We start from the raw sequence: 16,335 nt of genomic DNA, 5'->3' as shown, positions 1-16,335 counted from the left end.
TTTGATATATTTCTCTCCACTAATTAACAGATTTTTTTAAACTGCGTTTCTTTTACCACTGCAGCAGAATCTCATCTGCCCCTTATTGTCAATTGCTACATACAAATGCCTCTTGCTCCCAAAGGCTTTTCTAAGAAGCAACAAAAGAATTGCAGGCGCATACCTTAACCTCTTGGCTGGCAAAAACCTCCACATCAACCCCACAGGCAACCAGAGTGGAAACATCACAGTCCATGCTACGGGCTGGCATCCCCTGCCTCTGTACACAGAGTTAGGCAAGCTCAGAGTCACAAACGATGGAAGAAAACAACAAAAGAATAACAATAATAAAAAAAAATCTTCAGTACTGCAATTGAACAGTCCAAGATTCAGTTTCAGCGCTGGCAATGCCTGCAAGCCTGCACACGAGCTCTGTGCACTTACAGCGAGTTGCCTGTCCCCCGTACACCCACCAACTGAGCAGGCACAGCATAGTAACAGCGCTATTCCATCTCTCATGGCAATGACATCACCACAAAGACTGACACAAGCTAAATCTGTTTTTTCAACCCTTTTATCTCTAGGCAGCACAGTGGATCAAATTGAACATGATTATGTGCTAAATCTGAACTCGGACTAAATCAATTCAAGCAGCGTTCACTGTCAACTGAGTCATAGCTGTTGTTTCAGCTGAGTGCTTATGGTGGCAAAAAAAAAAAAAAATAAAAGAGATCGCCTGACACTGAAAGCTCCACTCCGAGTAAATTAACCCGCCTTTTAAAGCCACTAATCTCAAGGTAAGATTTGTTACTTTACTATACTTGAAAATCTACAGCAGAGCACTAATAAAAAACCCCTCAAATCAACAAAATCTCAGCACTCTGCTTTTAATAGCTCTAAATCCTCTTTTTTAATAAAGCACACTCTACAACCCCACACATGGGATTAGAGAACATCTTGTCCTGTCATCAACAGTGATCAACACACTGCAAATTTGATGCCAGTGCTTTGCATCCACGTTGCACTGTGACTCATCCCCAGGAAGATCAGAGGCATGTCTGTGTGCAGATTGGAAGTCAATACCCCTTCAAAGAACAGAACATGAAAATTTCCTTGAAATTAGGACTTCACACTAGGCAAACTTTACACCATTCATCCTAAGGGTTAACCCTTCACAAATAGAACTGAGTTCAACAAAAGAAACAAGTAGAAATGAAGATGCTTTACACCTGCTGACTCAGTGATCTGTTTATTTATTATTTTTTTAATGGTAGAAATAAAATATCTACAAGTCTGAGACTTCTGAAGTGATCTTTATCCCAGACTGGCACCATTATTTTTCCTCTACTATTTCATTTTTGTGATTCAAAAATTACTATTAATTGTTGTAGGCCTAGAATTGGCATTTATGGATACATCTGATTAATAAGGAGAATTAAATATTTAACTATTGGTATGAACCTAGAAGTAGCTTATGGCTCAGTGTAAGAGACTGTTCTGCTTACCTCCACTTACTCACAGATAAACTCCTAATTATACTAACATTAAGTGTTAGGAAGAAATTCTTTACTGTAACAGGGCAGAGACATTAGATGCTGAGACAAATAAGCCAATATCACTTACCAGAAAATTCTTTTTCAAGTTCTATTGAATAATTTTCCCACTTTTCAACTTGCATTTACAGCAACCTCCCCAGCGGTAATCACAAACTAAGATCCACAGCCAGGACAAAAACCTATCCCACCAGTAAATATTTTACAAACCCAGACCAATACAGACCAACAGAAATGGATAGGGCAGAAGAAGGCAGAAAATGAATTGTCACAAATATCAATTTCTTTTTGCACTGGTCACTTAATCACTGTCAAGATTTCTCATAAACCACAGGAAACCACTTTTTAGAAAGAATTTGAAGTTAACATTTTTGTGAGTGTTTATCGGACCTTTTATTCATACATTTGAATATAATATGTATGTGCTAACAGAGAAAAAAATCCATAAAGGCCTGATTGAGGTTGTAGGCAGACAGCGATGGAAAAATCAAGGCATCAGAAAAGTGAGAAGCCAGTAAGTGCTACCAAAGAGCTGGAAGGAAACCCTGAAAGCAAAGATGAGTCATGTGTCTGAGTCTTATGAAAGTTTTAACAGTGATGGACCAACAGGATGAAAACAAAACAAGCATTTGGGAAAGGAAAATATCAAGAACCAGATGATGATGGTCTCTAAGGTCCATAAAGGCATCCAGAGTGAGGGTGATGGCTGGCCTGAGTGTGGTTCCACAACAGTGATGGAAAAAAGATCTTACATTATAGAGCTACACTGGATAGTTCTAGAAATATTTTTTTCCCCTTCTTGTTCTTTAAAAACTGTCACCTCTCAATTTCAATAGCCTTTATCTTCTTATGAAAACTGGCACCTGATGTGCAAACTGACCTGTTCCACTTCAAGATTATTCCCGCACTTCCACTGTTCATCTCCTTTCAAAGGAGAATCACTGCAATTTTCCCACTCAATCTGAATAAGGAGACCTTACTGAGATCACAATTACTTTCATTTCTTGCTTTTTCTTGCCTATTCCAAAGTATAACTTAATTTTCCCCCTTAAAAATCACTCTAGCTCACTAGGGCATTTTAGTGAGCTGTTTACAAAGATAACCTAGTTGGTTTTGCCTCTTGAAAACAAAGATTACCTAACAGAAGTCTACAAAGCTTTTGAGTACCCCAGCTAATATATGTCATATTCTATTTGTCAGTGCTCACTTCTCAGCTGAAATCAAGACATTCCTATGTGAATGGTTTTTTTTCAGGGTACTCCACAATTCCTTGTAGTCTCACCTAATGTTAATGAAAAATTTATTATTGAACGCTTTAAAATTGGTTAATATTGACTTATTTCTCCAGTTCAGGAGACTTCCTTTTCATCCAAATTTAAAGAAAAAAGCATTTCAATTTCTTTCAAAAGATTTCTTAACTCTGTCTCTAGATGGTCTTGCTAATTTCAGTTCACCAAATTCCCAATAAAAAATGAAGCCATGTTTCATGAATATTTTAAAGTATTATATTTAATAAATAGAAGTTGATATAGACAGACCTGCACTTCAGCATTGTACTGATACTCCTTCAGTATCACAAACTGGTTCCACAATGTAACTCTACTTCCATCCCTCACCAACTTTATATGGAGTTTAAGACCATGACCATAAATTCTGAGAACAGAAAGTGGAGAGTTTTCAACAGTTATTCAGAAGCTTCTTGATGTGTTTCAGTGTTTTTCCATAGCAAGAGTTGTGCATGGAATTCAAGGGGCACTACTCACTACTGGAATATCTCAGGAGGCTGAATTTAGGAGTAGTTGAGGCTCATTTGTAAAATCAGGCTGAGCATGCAAATAACAAGTTTTCACAGTTACATGCATAGGCATCAGACAGGTTCTAGAACTCAGAGCAATATTCCAGGTTATGGTTCCTTCACAAGCACCACAGTAACCTCATAGCATCACTAGACTCTGATGATTAACACCTGATTATCAGGTCTTATATTTTCATCAGATTTTATATTTGCATTTCCTCAACCAGAAGGAAAATAAAAGCCATGCCATTCCAGCCAGGAATCTTCCTTTCTCCATCTGTACAGTTCCTGAGACAACACAGCCTTTACTCCTGTGTACAGAGTTGCTTTCCTCCTGTAGTTCCAGCTGTGTCTCAGCTCAACACATATGAGCAGCACCACAGATTTAAGATTTTCAAGCTCAACTCTCAAGTCATTAAAACAACTGCTGCAAAATTTTGACCCTCCTTTTGCAAGCAAACTACTACTGACTTAGCCTTAGGGCAACTTCACTGGCTCTGGACCTCACAATAACATCAACCACGTGGTAACCGAAACCAGCAGCTAAATTCAGATTTTGACTTTTTTGTTCTGTGGATGAAGCTTGTGCTTGTTACCACTGGTACTAGAGGGGTTATTTCTGTAGCAGCTCTGCTTGCAGGTGCAAACCTTACTAGGTCAACGTGTAAATCCCAAAAAATAAAAATGAGGCCTCCATCAATGACCCTTTGGGGGCTGAATGGAGCACTGGGAATGGATTCACATTATGGCTGAAGTGCTTCTAATGATGTGCATCTCTATTGATCTTGTTCAGCCTACCACACAAGTAAACAGCATTTAAACCATGCTCTTACCTATCAGTAGGAATACACTTTTACAAATATAATCTCATTTTTAGCGGAATTATAAATGATATATACTTTCAAAGCCACAGAAAAATTTAGAAAAGTATGAGACAGTCCTGAAAAAAAGAATCCAGAAAGATAGTTCTTCCAATTTCTTTGTCTACAGCAGAAGATAAAAAAGGCCAACCACAAATATTCTTCAGGAGAAAAGTCAGCTCCTTCAAAGAGGTGTTTCACAAGGACATCAAGAAAATAGAACACTGAAGATTGGGCAAGGTTCAGCTCATCCACAGAAATAATTTTTTTTTCTCATGACAGTGAACATTGGCTTGTGCTAAGGTCAATTACCCCCAAAACAATGGAAGCAACAGACAAATCCAGCCAGAGGAACACGCTAGCAAACAGAACGGCCATCAAACTGTTTGGAAATGTATATTTTAAATAGAATATTTAACTACCATTGCAGTAAATAAGGAACACTGAACTATCCAACAGCTACAAACCCACTGATTTTCCCACAATGAGTCTGACACCCAAACTAAAGTTTCTACAAATCCCAAAGTGGCATCACTTGTGGGCAAAGAAAAGGACTCCAATAAACCCCTTCTCAAAATAAGTAATCATTCCTATGAAGACTTTCAAAGACACAGAATCTTGACCGGACAATAAAAGTTAAATTAAATTTAGAATGATCCTAAATCAGTAAGTTCCTCATATATGCAGAGACTTTTGATTTTAGAAAATGCTTTGGCTGGCTTTGCTTTCAGGAAAAGTAGCCTTTCTGTATTTTAAATGATATTTTGCATTTCTGTAGGCAATAATTTTCTGTTAGTCATGCTTCTAAGTCTCGGGATCTGAGGGCCTCCAAGAAAATAAAACAAATCATCAGCATTATGAAGGATTTCTTCCTCTTTAATAAAGTTAATACCAAACAACTCAAAGGCCTGCACATGACGGGAGAATATTTCAGTGACTGCATAAACAACTGTGTCAGTCAGGCAGCATCACTGCTGTCTCATTCAGCTACACAAGCTGCAACTGTGAGTCAGAGCTGCTCAATTATTTTAACGTGGCTGTACCATTCATAGTCCTTCGCTCCAACTAAATTCAGGGAGGTGTGAGGGGGTGGAAATCTGTGCGTGTGTCTTCTGTCAACTCAGAATGGTTACAAATCCTTTCCTGTGCCAGATCCACAAAGGAAAACAACTGTTATGGTCCCAAATTGCAAACTTCTCTGGTAAAATAAACTGCTGCAGTTCAGGAGTCAAGACATCCTTGATTCGTCTGGTGAACCCATGAACACCTACAGAATACATAACACACACATGAATCCCTAGCAACAGAAGATCATAACCCTGCAGTGTAAGCTGAATTTCTTTTCAGCCTAGCTACACAGTATCATTGATAAATTGCATAGATTTCAAATTAAGAGAACGAAACATAGATCCCCACATGCTGGTGCACACATTGCCAGTATAAGCAACAGATTTGGGAATTCATTTCATAGCTCTAGCATGGATAGCTAATGCAATGGGAGATGCCTAAGGGTATCCAAGACACACATACAGGCTTGACAGACATGATCCAGGACCTCTGGAATATCTCCCTCCTCTGAACCATCAGCCAGAGGCCCCAAGAGGTTCTTTAAGATATTTAAATTAGAACTTATTATTTGGGCAACTGTTCAAGGCACTCCATAGATTATTAGAGTGGGATTTTGCTGATCAATCACTTGCTGTGTAGTTTAGGATGGACGGCATTTCTCTCCAACCTCTGACTACTAATGAGATTTTCAGCAACTACAACAGAAACATAAGCATCTAGCACATATGTACAAGCTGATGCTGTAATTTAAGTGCTAATCTATAATTGAATCCTACACATTAAGTTATCATTGTTAATCAATTTCTCCAACAGCAGGATAGGAATGGTGATACCTGCTCTGTCAATGCATCCAATATTAACAAGCACATGTAAAACATATTTTTATGCTGTTTTTAATTTTGTAAAAGTAATAATGACTGAAGACTACAAAACAGGTGAAGTCCTTACATATGTTTATTCTTGCAGTACTTGAAAACAGAATTAAAACCAGGTCCTATAAGGATTCTGTATGAGATTCACACACACAGAGGATGCCAGGCCAGTGCTCTGACAGCTGTAGGAAACTGAAATCCCAAGCATCTCCCTCAGTTCCCAGTGGGAAGATGGAGGTGCTCAGGGGCTGTCACAGGAGTAAGACACTGAAGAAATGGATTCAATTCTTCACAACAACTAACTTTGTGACCTTGGATGAAGAACATGCAGGAGCACACATTCAGAAATAGCTCAGAGCTTTGTGTTTTATTTAGATTTTAAGTGTAATCTCGCCAGGACAAGGACTCTCCATTATTATTTGCTATTTTAATGGATGATGCCAGTTGGAATTGGTCTATAATGCTCCTGCCTAAAACTGTGATTTGCAGTTATCCACAAGCTCTGTTAACAGCTTCAAAATGTATTTTAAAATAATTTCCATTTACCTTTACTTGTCTCAGACTAGCAAGGGTATTTAACATGTCTGTATGTTTTCCTTGTCATTTCAGATGCTTCATCACAGCAAAATGCCCTTGAAAGAAGAGCCTGGAATACCAATGCTCACTGCTGTGAGAGAGACCAACCTTATCTCTCAACTGCAGCTCTGCACAGGACACGCAGGTGAGAGATTTAATGGCTGTGGTGAGAGAAAACAGCCTTTACTGCCAAGCCAGCAAAAGCAGCCCAGTTCAAAGGGGAAAAAAAAAAAAAGAGAGAGAAAAAAGCCCACTGTCAAACAGCATGCAGTCAGACAGCAAATAATGAAGCAATGCATAATAAATTTCCTATGTAATTGCTATTTTATCCTGATATTATAGGGTGGGATTTATTTTACTGTAACACTTTAAAACAAATAGTCTCTTCTGTTAATCCTCAGATTAAACTGCAGACAAAAAAAGGGTGTTGATACTTAAAATTTGCCATATACAAATATTACTTCTTGTCTTTGCTACAGGTGACTCTACTGTCTAAATCCTCTGCTATTACTGTTTTATTTATGTTCAAAAGACAGATGGAGATTAGATACAATGAGACCTAAAAGTCTAAAAGTCAGATATAAAGATTCCAATGGCTCTAAAGTGAAATAAGAATACTGTTAAGGAAGATTTTTTTCCCTGAATATGTGAACATGATGATCAGGAAAAAAAAAAAAAAAAAAAAAAAAAAAAAAAAAAAAAAAAAAAAAAAATCTGAGTAATTCTAAGATACCAGTGCACTTGTACTTACAAAATGGATTTATCCTAGTTTCTCCTTATAAGATGGATTTAATTGATTTCACAAACAGAAGAAAGAGACCATGATGGGCCATTTCAGAACCTGTATCTTATTTGAAGACAGATCAGATTTAGTTTCCCCTTTTTCCTCTCCCTAAAACCCACAGTTATTTTCCTAACTAAAACTCAAGGAACAGTCTTCCATTGACCCAGCCCGAGAAAGGACCAGAACCAGTTCTGTTCCTATGTTTTGAACTCTCAGTTTATTCAGTATCTCCATATTTTTATGAAGCATGATACAGCTCTAAAGAGATATCAACAAAAATAAAACAATTTAAAAATTGAAGCATAAATAGTTCCTATACAGGCATTTCATATATGAGGTATCAGTGTGGTTTCAGAAGGTATTTAAAACAGTTCCAAACCATTTAGTTATTCTATAATGTTGGTCCACACTCTTATATAAAAGAGCTTGACAGTGCATTGTCAATATTAAATTGACAGTAATTAAATAGCAAATACATTAAAGTACAAATGAGTGACAGAAAATTGATCTTATTTCAAAGCAACTGATCTATATTTAAACAGTCAGCTGCCTTCTGAAGCATGGAGCTTCAAACAATGAGCTCAGATGCATGATATTCCCCAAACCAAAGCATCTTTCAGTAGTAGAACATTTCTATACAAAAATTCTAACTCATTCTACTTTTGATAGGAAAGTAGAAAAGGAAAAAAAAGTTTAGGAAGGCCAAAGGCACAAGGGGGAGAACCCAAATATTGGGTCCAACTAACCTACAGCAAGTTCAGTTGTTACTTTAGAATAGGGTTTATTTGTAGGTTGTTTGCTTGGGGTTTTGTTTGTTTGTTTGTTCATTTTACTTCAAGTAATTCAGTTTTAATCAGAAGCCCCTGTCAAAACTGGAGAAATCATAAATAACTGTTTCTGTGAAGTTTCTTGTTTTCTTAGAAACAAGATTTTCTCATTCTCTACCTTTTTATTCTTCCATAGCTTCTTAGACTCTAGTTGCTTTGCACCTATGCAAGCCCAGCTTATGAACTTGTTTAACTTTGGGAATATGCTGGTTAATTTTTCTGTAGATTGCACATTAAGTGGCTACGCATATTTGGGGCCTAGAACTGATCCCTAAACCACACCTGCAGTTACTCCAGGTAACTAAGTCTATCAGGAATACTTTAAGTTTTGAGACCCAGTAGCATGCAACAGTCCACATCTGTCCAGGTACTGTGGGCCATGTTTAAGGTCTTGTAGTTGCCTGTGCTCCCAGCCATGCTTTATCAATCAAAGATACTTTCTAGACCTAATGGACCTGCTTTTTTTTTTTTTTAACTGCATTAAAACATTACAATTGCACAGGTCAAAAACTCAAATAATCACTGGATCTCAGAAACTCTAAAGTAAAACTTTTATGAAGTCATAATTTCAGTCCCACAGCAACTGTCTTTGACTTGTGCATGTCCAGATACACAAATGCAGACCTGATAATCTGATGTTAGTTGTACTCTGTAGCCCAGCCCATCTATCACTTTGTCCAACATAGATTTAAACATCCAAATGAGGGAAGTCTTCAACAGAAATGGTAGTTAAAATTATCTGTTACTACACAATGACTTTATCTCCTGCTCAGTTCTGCATTCTTATTCATGACCACTTGTGCCCTAGTAAATTCTACTCTAACTTTTGCTCACAACTTTATCACAGCTGCCTTCACCTCTTCACCAAGCAATGCATATTTAGTTAAGTTTTTATTTCTTCACAAGAATGCTCATAAAATTATCTGAGAATATTTATTCGTGATTTAACTTTAATTTGCTAATTGTTTTTGCACTCTGTTAACACAATTTCATAGTAATATTCTAGTCTGGTTACATTAATCAATTCACAGAAGTTATGAATACAACTCCAATTAAAAGCTTATCACATGGCTATAGACCACTTAATTTTCTCTTTAGTCGCTTAAATTAGAACAGTACAAATAAGCTATGAATGGAGAGTGCTGGCACTGAAGCACTCAAAAATTTCAATCATTAAAGAATTAATCCAATAGCCTCATTTTTTTATACAGTGCACAGTATCTCAGTTAAGGGAGAAAAAGTTCTGACTAAAAACCTCCAGTCCTCTCCACCTTATGCCCTTTGATGTGAGGTGTTCCACACTAATGTTGACCATAAAATATGAATTTGTTTCAACACCTTCTTTTTCTTTGCAGCAAGCAGAGCTTATTGTAGAAAGCTGATTGCTTCCTCATTGTTGAAAAGACAAAAAATATTTAAGTATTAATTTGCAATTTATTATGAAATTTTAATGTAGTATCTATGCATTTTAGTCATAAACTGAGATTTTACAGTCAGAACTTGATATTCATCTTTCTACTTGAGATGGACAAGCAAAATCCTGCTTTAGTTCACTTGAGATCCCTCTAACCATGTAACAATTTTCTCAGGCCACAGAGATAAATTTTGGCTCAGATATTACAACACATAGCAAGAGGCACCTTGGCTGTACCACCTGCTCTATCAAAGGATCACTTGGAACTGCTTTGTTTCATTCCATACCCTGGTTTCATCGAGTTGAACAAGAAGAAATTCTTGCTCCAAAATGTGTGTAACCCAAGAAGGTCACAATTCTTTAAATTAGCACTTAAAAGACTGCTAAAGAGAGTTCTGACATTGGATGACATCCAGTGACAGCAGCCCCTTCTCAGGGCAAGGATAAGCCCTGCAGCTGATGCAGTAATTTAGGCTAGGAGCAAATCTCAGTGTGTCTCAAGCACGTTTGTGTTTCTGGGACAAATGGAGGCAACTGAAGACAGTCATGGACCAGGAAACATTCCTTGAAGGTAACTGAATTCAACTTGAAGAAAGAATAGTGTCTTATCTTTTGATCATAGCAACTGAGTTACTATTTTCTGTTCTGTTGATGTCCTTGTAAATCTTAAAATGTGATGGTCATGTCTGGTTGCCATTTTTAAAGTATTTTACATACATCAACAATGCAGCCAAATTTCTGAAGGGACATGGACCAGGCCATATACAGTGGTCAGATTTTAAAAGAACCAATTTCCCAATAAAACAATTCCTGTATCAAGTTGCAGATTGTCTCAGGGCAGTCTGCTATGTTACACTGTACAAACAGAAGCCCACTGAAGCCTTCAAGGCATCACATTCACCATAGTGATGGACATAATATATAAAATTTGCACATAAAAAGCTCCATGCTAAGCACCGTAAGATTCCCATCAGTCTGCCAAGGCTATGAGACAGGGGCACTGAGCAGCCACAGGGGCTTACACTGAGCCCACCCTGGCAGCAACACAAACCCACAGGGACTGAAATCACATTCACCAATAAAGACACATATTCTGGCATCCCTAAAGACACTCCCAACTTCCTGTCTTGTTTCTGTAAAGGAAAGGTGGCTGACAAGGAGACAGGTTTCTATATTAACATCCACTTACATGTAAAGTTAGTTACAAAGCTGTAAAATAAATGTTCAAAAGCTACTAAATATCACAGGATCATAGGAGAGACCTTTAAAGGGCATCTTCTCCAAACCCCCTGCAATGAGCAATCTGTCGAATCTGACCTTGGCTATTTCCAGGGATGGGGCATTTTGAAAGTACAGATTACAAAAGCTTTTCTGGAAGACAGAGTAGTTACCAACACAAAATCATGCCATGAAGAATCTTCAAGGCACTCCTAGGATTTTTTTAAACATCAATTTAAGTCTAGAAAAAAAGTATTCCAATTTTAATGGCCCACATCTTTGACTTTTCCTCTAATGCCTTTGAGCCATTCCCCATTTAAAACTGCTGTATCTCAATTTGCTAATTAAATCCTTCCATTTATCAGGATAAACACAAAATAATTATTTTTTTCTGGATTATTTGCTACTATACAAATTTCTGAAGTAAAACATTTATGCAGCTTAATGCTCAAAACCAACAGCAGTTCCTCTGCCCCTAAAATGTAGGCAGAATTACAAGGTTAAGAACTATTTCAGCAGTACTTCTAGAGGAAAGATGATGAGAAGAACATTTTTTCAAAGCAAAGTTTTAAAAGGCAGAGAAAAAAAACCCAGAGGTATTTTTCTATTATTTAAAAGTCATTATTCTCAAACAGTGATTGTATAATCCACAGAGCAGCTGCATGCTGCAACCAATATAATTTTTTTTTAATATCCAATAATTTTCTGTCTATAATTCTTTACATGTAATAATGATGGAGAATTCAGTTGTACGGAATTTGCTTTGTCTGGAATTGAAGTATTACTTCCTTTGGTGAATGGGAAGCCAGAGTCACTGGTACTTACAACAAGAATTTGTTAAGTAACAGAACGCTGCAGAACTTACGTAAATAAAAGTGGCCTGAAATCCATGCAGTTTTAAATTCAAAGGAAAAGAACAAACAGATCCCAGACAGAGATTTCAGTCTTCAAAATGGCAGATAACAGAGAAGCAAACTCAAGCTTCTTTCTTTCTACTATCTCAGACCTCCATTTATCAATGTACAGAATCTGCTGCAATCTGGAAAACCACTCAAATGGCTGAACTAGAAAAAGAGACTCCTGTGTTCTCTCTACATCCTGTTTTTGCAGAATAAAGTTTTCTAACCATTTAACCTTGTCTCTTAAATTAATTCTGAGATCTCACTATTTGAGTGTTTTTTTTACTTTAGTGCATTGTTTACAAATTCTATTAAAAAACATCTGAAATTTTCACCCCAAATCAAAAGCAGAGGGTTAGGACAACTTTAAATTTCATCAACCTGGGGTTGTATCATCAACTCATAAAACTCTGTTACTGGACAAACATAAATACAGCTTTCTTAAATACAGGCAGAAATGTGGTAAGAAAGCACAAGCCTGCACAAATTCAACAGACATTTGGAAGGTGTTTTGAAAGAGATCATTGCATTCCATACACCTGAATGCCAAAATAAAGCAGCAGAAATTTAAAGTTGGACTCTTTTTGAAGAGAATTTTTAACAGATTTTTGTCTAGTATGGCTTATTTCAGATATCAATAGGGTCTCACGTATAATAAATAATTTCAAACAGAAAATTGCTAATGCAGACAAGGAAGGATGGGTGCAGAACAAAGTGCAGAAGAGAACGCTCCCTTCAGTGCCAGCAGCAGAAGTACCAATCCATAGGAAGGTTATGACTATCTCCTACTGAGTTGTATTATTAGCAGCAATTTTATCTGTCACATTCATGACAACCCACGCGTGACCCACGACAATTCACGAACAGGTCAGCACCCACAAATCCACTGATGGCTCAAAGTCTTCAAAGCATGAAAGACCAAAATTGGAACCAAAAGCTGACCAGGACCAACAACCCAGGTAAGGTAACATAATTAACATGTGGAAAAAGCCACTGCATTCCCAGGTTTCAGCAGCAGAATACTTCCTGGTAAAGAAAGACAAGTGCTGATGTCACTTCACAACACCTCAGCACAATGTAAAGAGAGAGAGAGAAAAGATGACTGTGGCATGGGAAGCGAATAACTCCTGTGATTGAAGAACAAGTTCCAAGATGTCTGTGAGAATGTTAACAGGACAGGATGATTGGCACTGCTGTGGGAAAGAAAAAGACAGGAGTGATTTGAAGGATTTTTAAGTGTGGGAGGGAATAAATGCAGAGCAAAGAAGGCGATAAATTTGAAATGGAAATGTAAAACAGCAGCACGAATACGTAAGAGTGATTGCATTGGAGAGGAGGAAAAAGAATCCTGAGCACATTCCTATCTCACAGCATTTTACATCTTCCAATACATCAGAACCACAGGCACAATGATTCACAGGGAAGGTGCTTAACAGTGATGCTGAATAATGAAATAGCCTGGGAGAAAGCGTGGGAGTCATCACACTCAAGTGCGTGGTCAGCTCAGCTCAGAGGCTGCGCTGGTCAAACACATTCCTGCAGCCACAGAACAGTTCTTGAAGTTTGCTGAGCAGATAAACTTCGACTGCTTGTCCAGGTCTGCCACCTGGAACCAGGGCAGAGGTGTTTGCAACACACTAAGCATAAAAGAACAAAAAAGGCATCAGAAAAGGAACAAGCGTTTGGATGAAGTCATTCAAGTCTTTACATTGCCAGCAAAGCACACGTAAAGGAACACTAAATCAGTCCAACTGGATGCAAGCAGCCAGGTAAGAACTGGGAAGCTGAATCAACTCCAGCTTTCATGCTGATGACTCAAGTCAGGAGAAAATATGCAATTATCCAAGACAACTTAAAGAAGATTCCTACCAAAAGAGCCAATGAAGCACAAACAACAGTGGGTTATAACTACCAGTAAACTGGGAGTGCAGTCTCAAATCCAGACCTAACAGGAATAACATAATCTAAGAGTATACTAGAAGCTATTTTACTTCCACAGTTTGATTTTAATTTGGGTAAAAACTTCAACAAGTGTCAGTCAAGAAAGTGCCCAATTTTGTGTAATAAAGTCTGTGATAAAATTATTCTAAGGAGTGCTAAATCAGTATGAGCAATTGACCTTTTTAAGTTAAGTGGTCTGCAATGCAAGAGCAGACAGGAACCAGCACATCAACACTCCTGAATGTACCAATAAAATTCTGCTTCACACAGAACTTTTATAGGAATGCACTGCATGAAGTTGTGACTTTTTTATAAGGGAAGGAAGCTGAAGGGCAAGTCTGGAGATCATTTAGTCCAACGCAACCTGCTCTGTGCAGGGTCAAAACAGAGCAAGTTGCTGAGGGTCATGTCCAGTCAGGATTCAAATATTTCTGAAGACTGAGTTCACAGTCTGTCTAAGCAATCTATGCTAACACTTGACCACTCCACCATAAAAAGAAGGCTTTATTGTAATTGTTCTTAATGTTTAAATTATTTTTCTATTTTTTCAGTTTGTGTCCAGTGTATTTCTTTTCACTGAACACCACTGAAAAGAGTCTGGATTCAGCTTTTTCACTCATCTTCAGGAGATGCTTACACACAGCACTGCCCCTAGCTGCAACCTTAGGGGTGCACCACCAATGTCTGAACACCAGCTGGACTTTGTTCTGCTGATCTCAACCCTTTTATCTCAGCAGCTGAGACACTGTTCAATCCTCCTGTTGTGGTTAAACATAGTTTAGTTTTCAGTTAAGGAAAAAAAACACAAGCTACGGAAGTGATTTCCTGTAAGGACCTTGCAGCTTCCTTTGGACCTGACAGAACCAATCAGCTGGCTAGTTTTGAATCCTGACACCCTGTTAAACCACGTAAGACAGCAGAATGCGCCTCTGTGAAATCACATTTAAAAACAAATGAACCCCAGGAAAAACTCTCTTGCTTCCTGCCTTTCTCTCACGTAAGGGAAATGGAAAGGGTGAAGACACCTAGAGAAGCAACATGGACACACCAAGGTCAGTGAAGGAGTCACATCTCAGATGGGAGAAGAATGAGGAGATGCCTTGGGCTAAGATTCTCTTGTAAGGCTATGGTGAAGATAGAATTGATACATCAGACTTATATTTTTTTCCCCTGTAACTCACAGAATGTATTGAGGGATGTAGTGTTCTAGTCACAGCCATGAACAGAGGCACCAGTGTTAAAGCAAGCAGATTGGATCACAGCTACTTCAACATAAGAAGTTTGAACTGAGACAGATGAGAAACCTTGCCCCAGGGATAGAAAAAGGAAACCTCTGTTCCCAGAGATAAACAAAGAGAACTTTTGTTTCTATACTAGAACAGTTCATCCTTAAAATTGTACCCCAATAAGCTGAGATGACCCATGGTGGTAGCTGTGGGAAGACTACCAAACCGTAGGAGAGACTTACAATTGCAGATATCCAGGTGGCTGCTATTTGTGAAAATTCAAACCATGAGAGAACTGTTTCTTGTGGAAAAGTCTCCATGGAATGGCAAGAGAGACTCCTCTCCTTACAGGAACTTAAGAAAGATTATTTTAGAAGTGGTAAACTGACTGCAAATACCAAATTTTGTCTCTTTATGTTATCAGAGAGAAAAGAAAGAAGATTTGGGAGGAGAAGTGTTTAGAAGGTTTATTCTGATTTCTTATTATTTTTCTTTTAGTTCTGTTAATAAAGTTTTCTTTATACCCTTTAAAGTTTTGAGCCTGCTTTGCTCTCCTAATCCTTATCTCACAGCAGAAAATGAGTAAGTAATTCTATTGGCTGCACTGGCATTTGGCAACCACTAGACCCACTACACCTCCTCACTGTCTACTCATCTAGTACCTACTCCAGTAGTTTGTGCATGGGGATGGTACAGGGGGCAGTGCCAAGAGACCTAAAGTCAAAATAAACAGTATCTACTGCTCTGCCCTCATCCATTGAGGTCATCACCATAGACCATCATCAGGTTCATCAGGCATGACTTCCCACATATTTAACATTTCACACTATAATTTAAGGAATTAACTAAACCCTACATTTAACATTTTTTCCATTATTTGCCCTTCTGCTCCCTCTGCTCTTTATTGTCTCTCTCCACATCTGAAATTCAGCTAAGCACACCCTAGCACAACACATTTGCAGATGGCTGTTCAGTAGCTTCACAAAACAGACATGTAAAGATCAGAATACAATCCATGACAATGTGGTAGTCACTCGTTATCAAAAATGCATTTTTATTTTGAAATGTTTGAGAGAGTTTACATGACTTAAGCTCATGCTATATGGCCCCAGGAATAAGTTTTAAGTCTCCATAAGCAGGTAAGAAAAATCTCAACTACCATATATTTCACACACACAACAGTATTTTATAGCTGTGACTATATTTGAATTTAGTTCAGACCAGGACTGTGCTTTTGAAGCAAACCTCCTGACAACCCTCACCTATCTCACTTTGTTCCATACCGCTGCTCAGGCTGACTGTGCAAATTGGATTTCTTGAAAC

The 16,335-nt window shown here is 37.9% G+C and overlaps 1 protein-coding gene across 2 annotated transcripts in view; it reads right to left on the bottom strand.

Annotated features, from left to right (window-relative positions):
- Positions 1-16,335, bottom strand: part of RCAN2 (regulator of calcineurin 2) — an 83,318-nt gene that overhangs the window by 40,921 nt on the left and 26,062 nt on the right. Inside the window, exon 1 of one of the 2 annotated variants that reach the window (XM_021529742.3) lies at positions 164-474. The exons of the other annotated variant lie outside the window; for it this stretch is intronic. Coding sequence (XP_021385417.1) covers positions 164-250 — 87 coding nt within the window. The 5' untranslated portion in view covers positions 251-474. Of the gene's footprint in view, positions 1-163; positions 475-16,335 lie in introns of those variants that run through there. 2 annotated transcript variants of the gene reach the window in all.

This window comes from Lonchura striata, chromosome 3 (genome assembly GCF_046129695.1).
Source record: "Lonchura striata isolate bLonStr1 chromosome 3, bLonStr1.mat, whole genome shotgun sequence".
NCBI lineage: Eukaryota > Metazoa > Chordata > Aves > Passeriformes > Estrildidae > Lonchura > Lonchura striata.
Note: the sequence above shows the minus strand (reverse complement) of the source record. Positions and strands in the feature narration are given on the sequence as shown.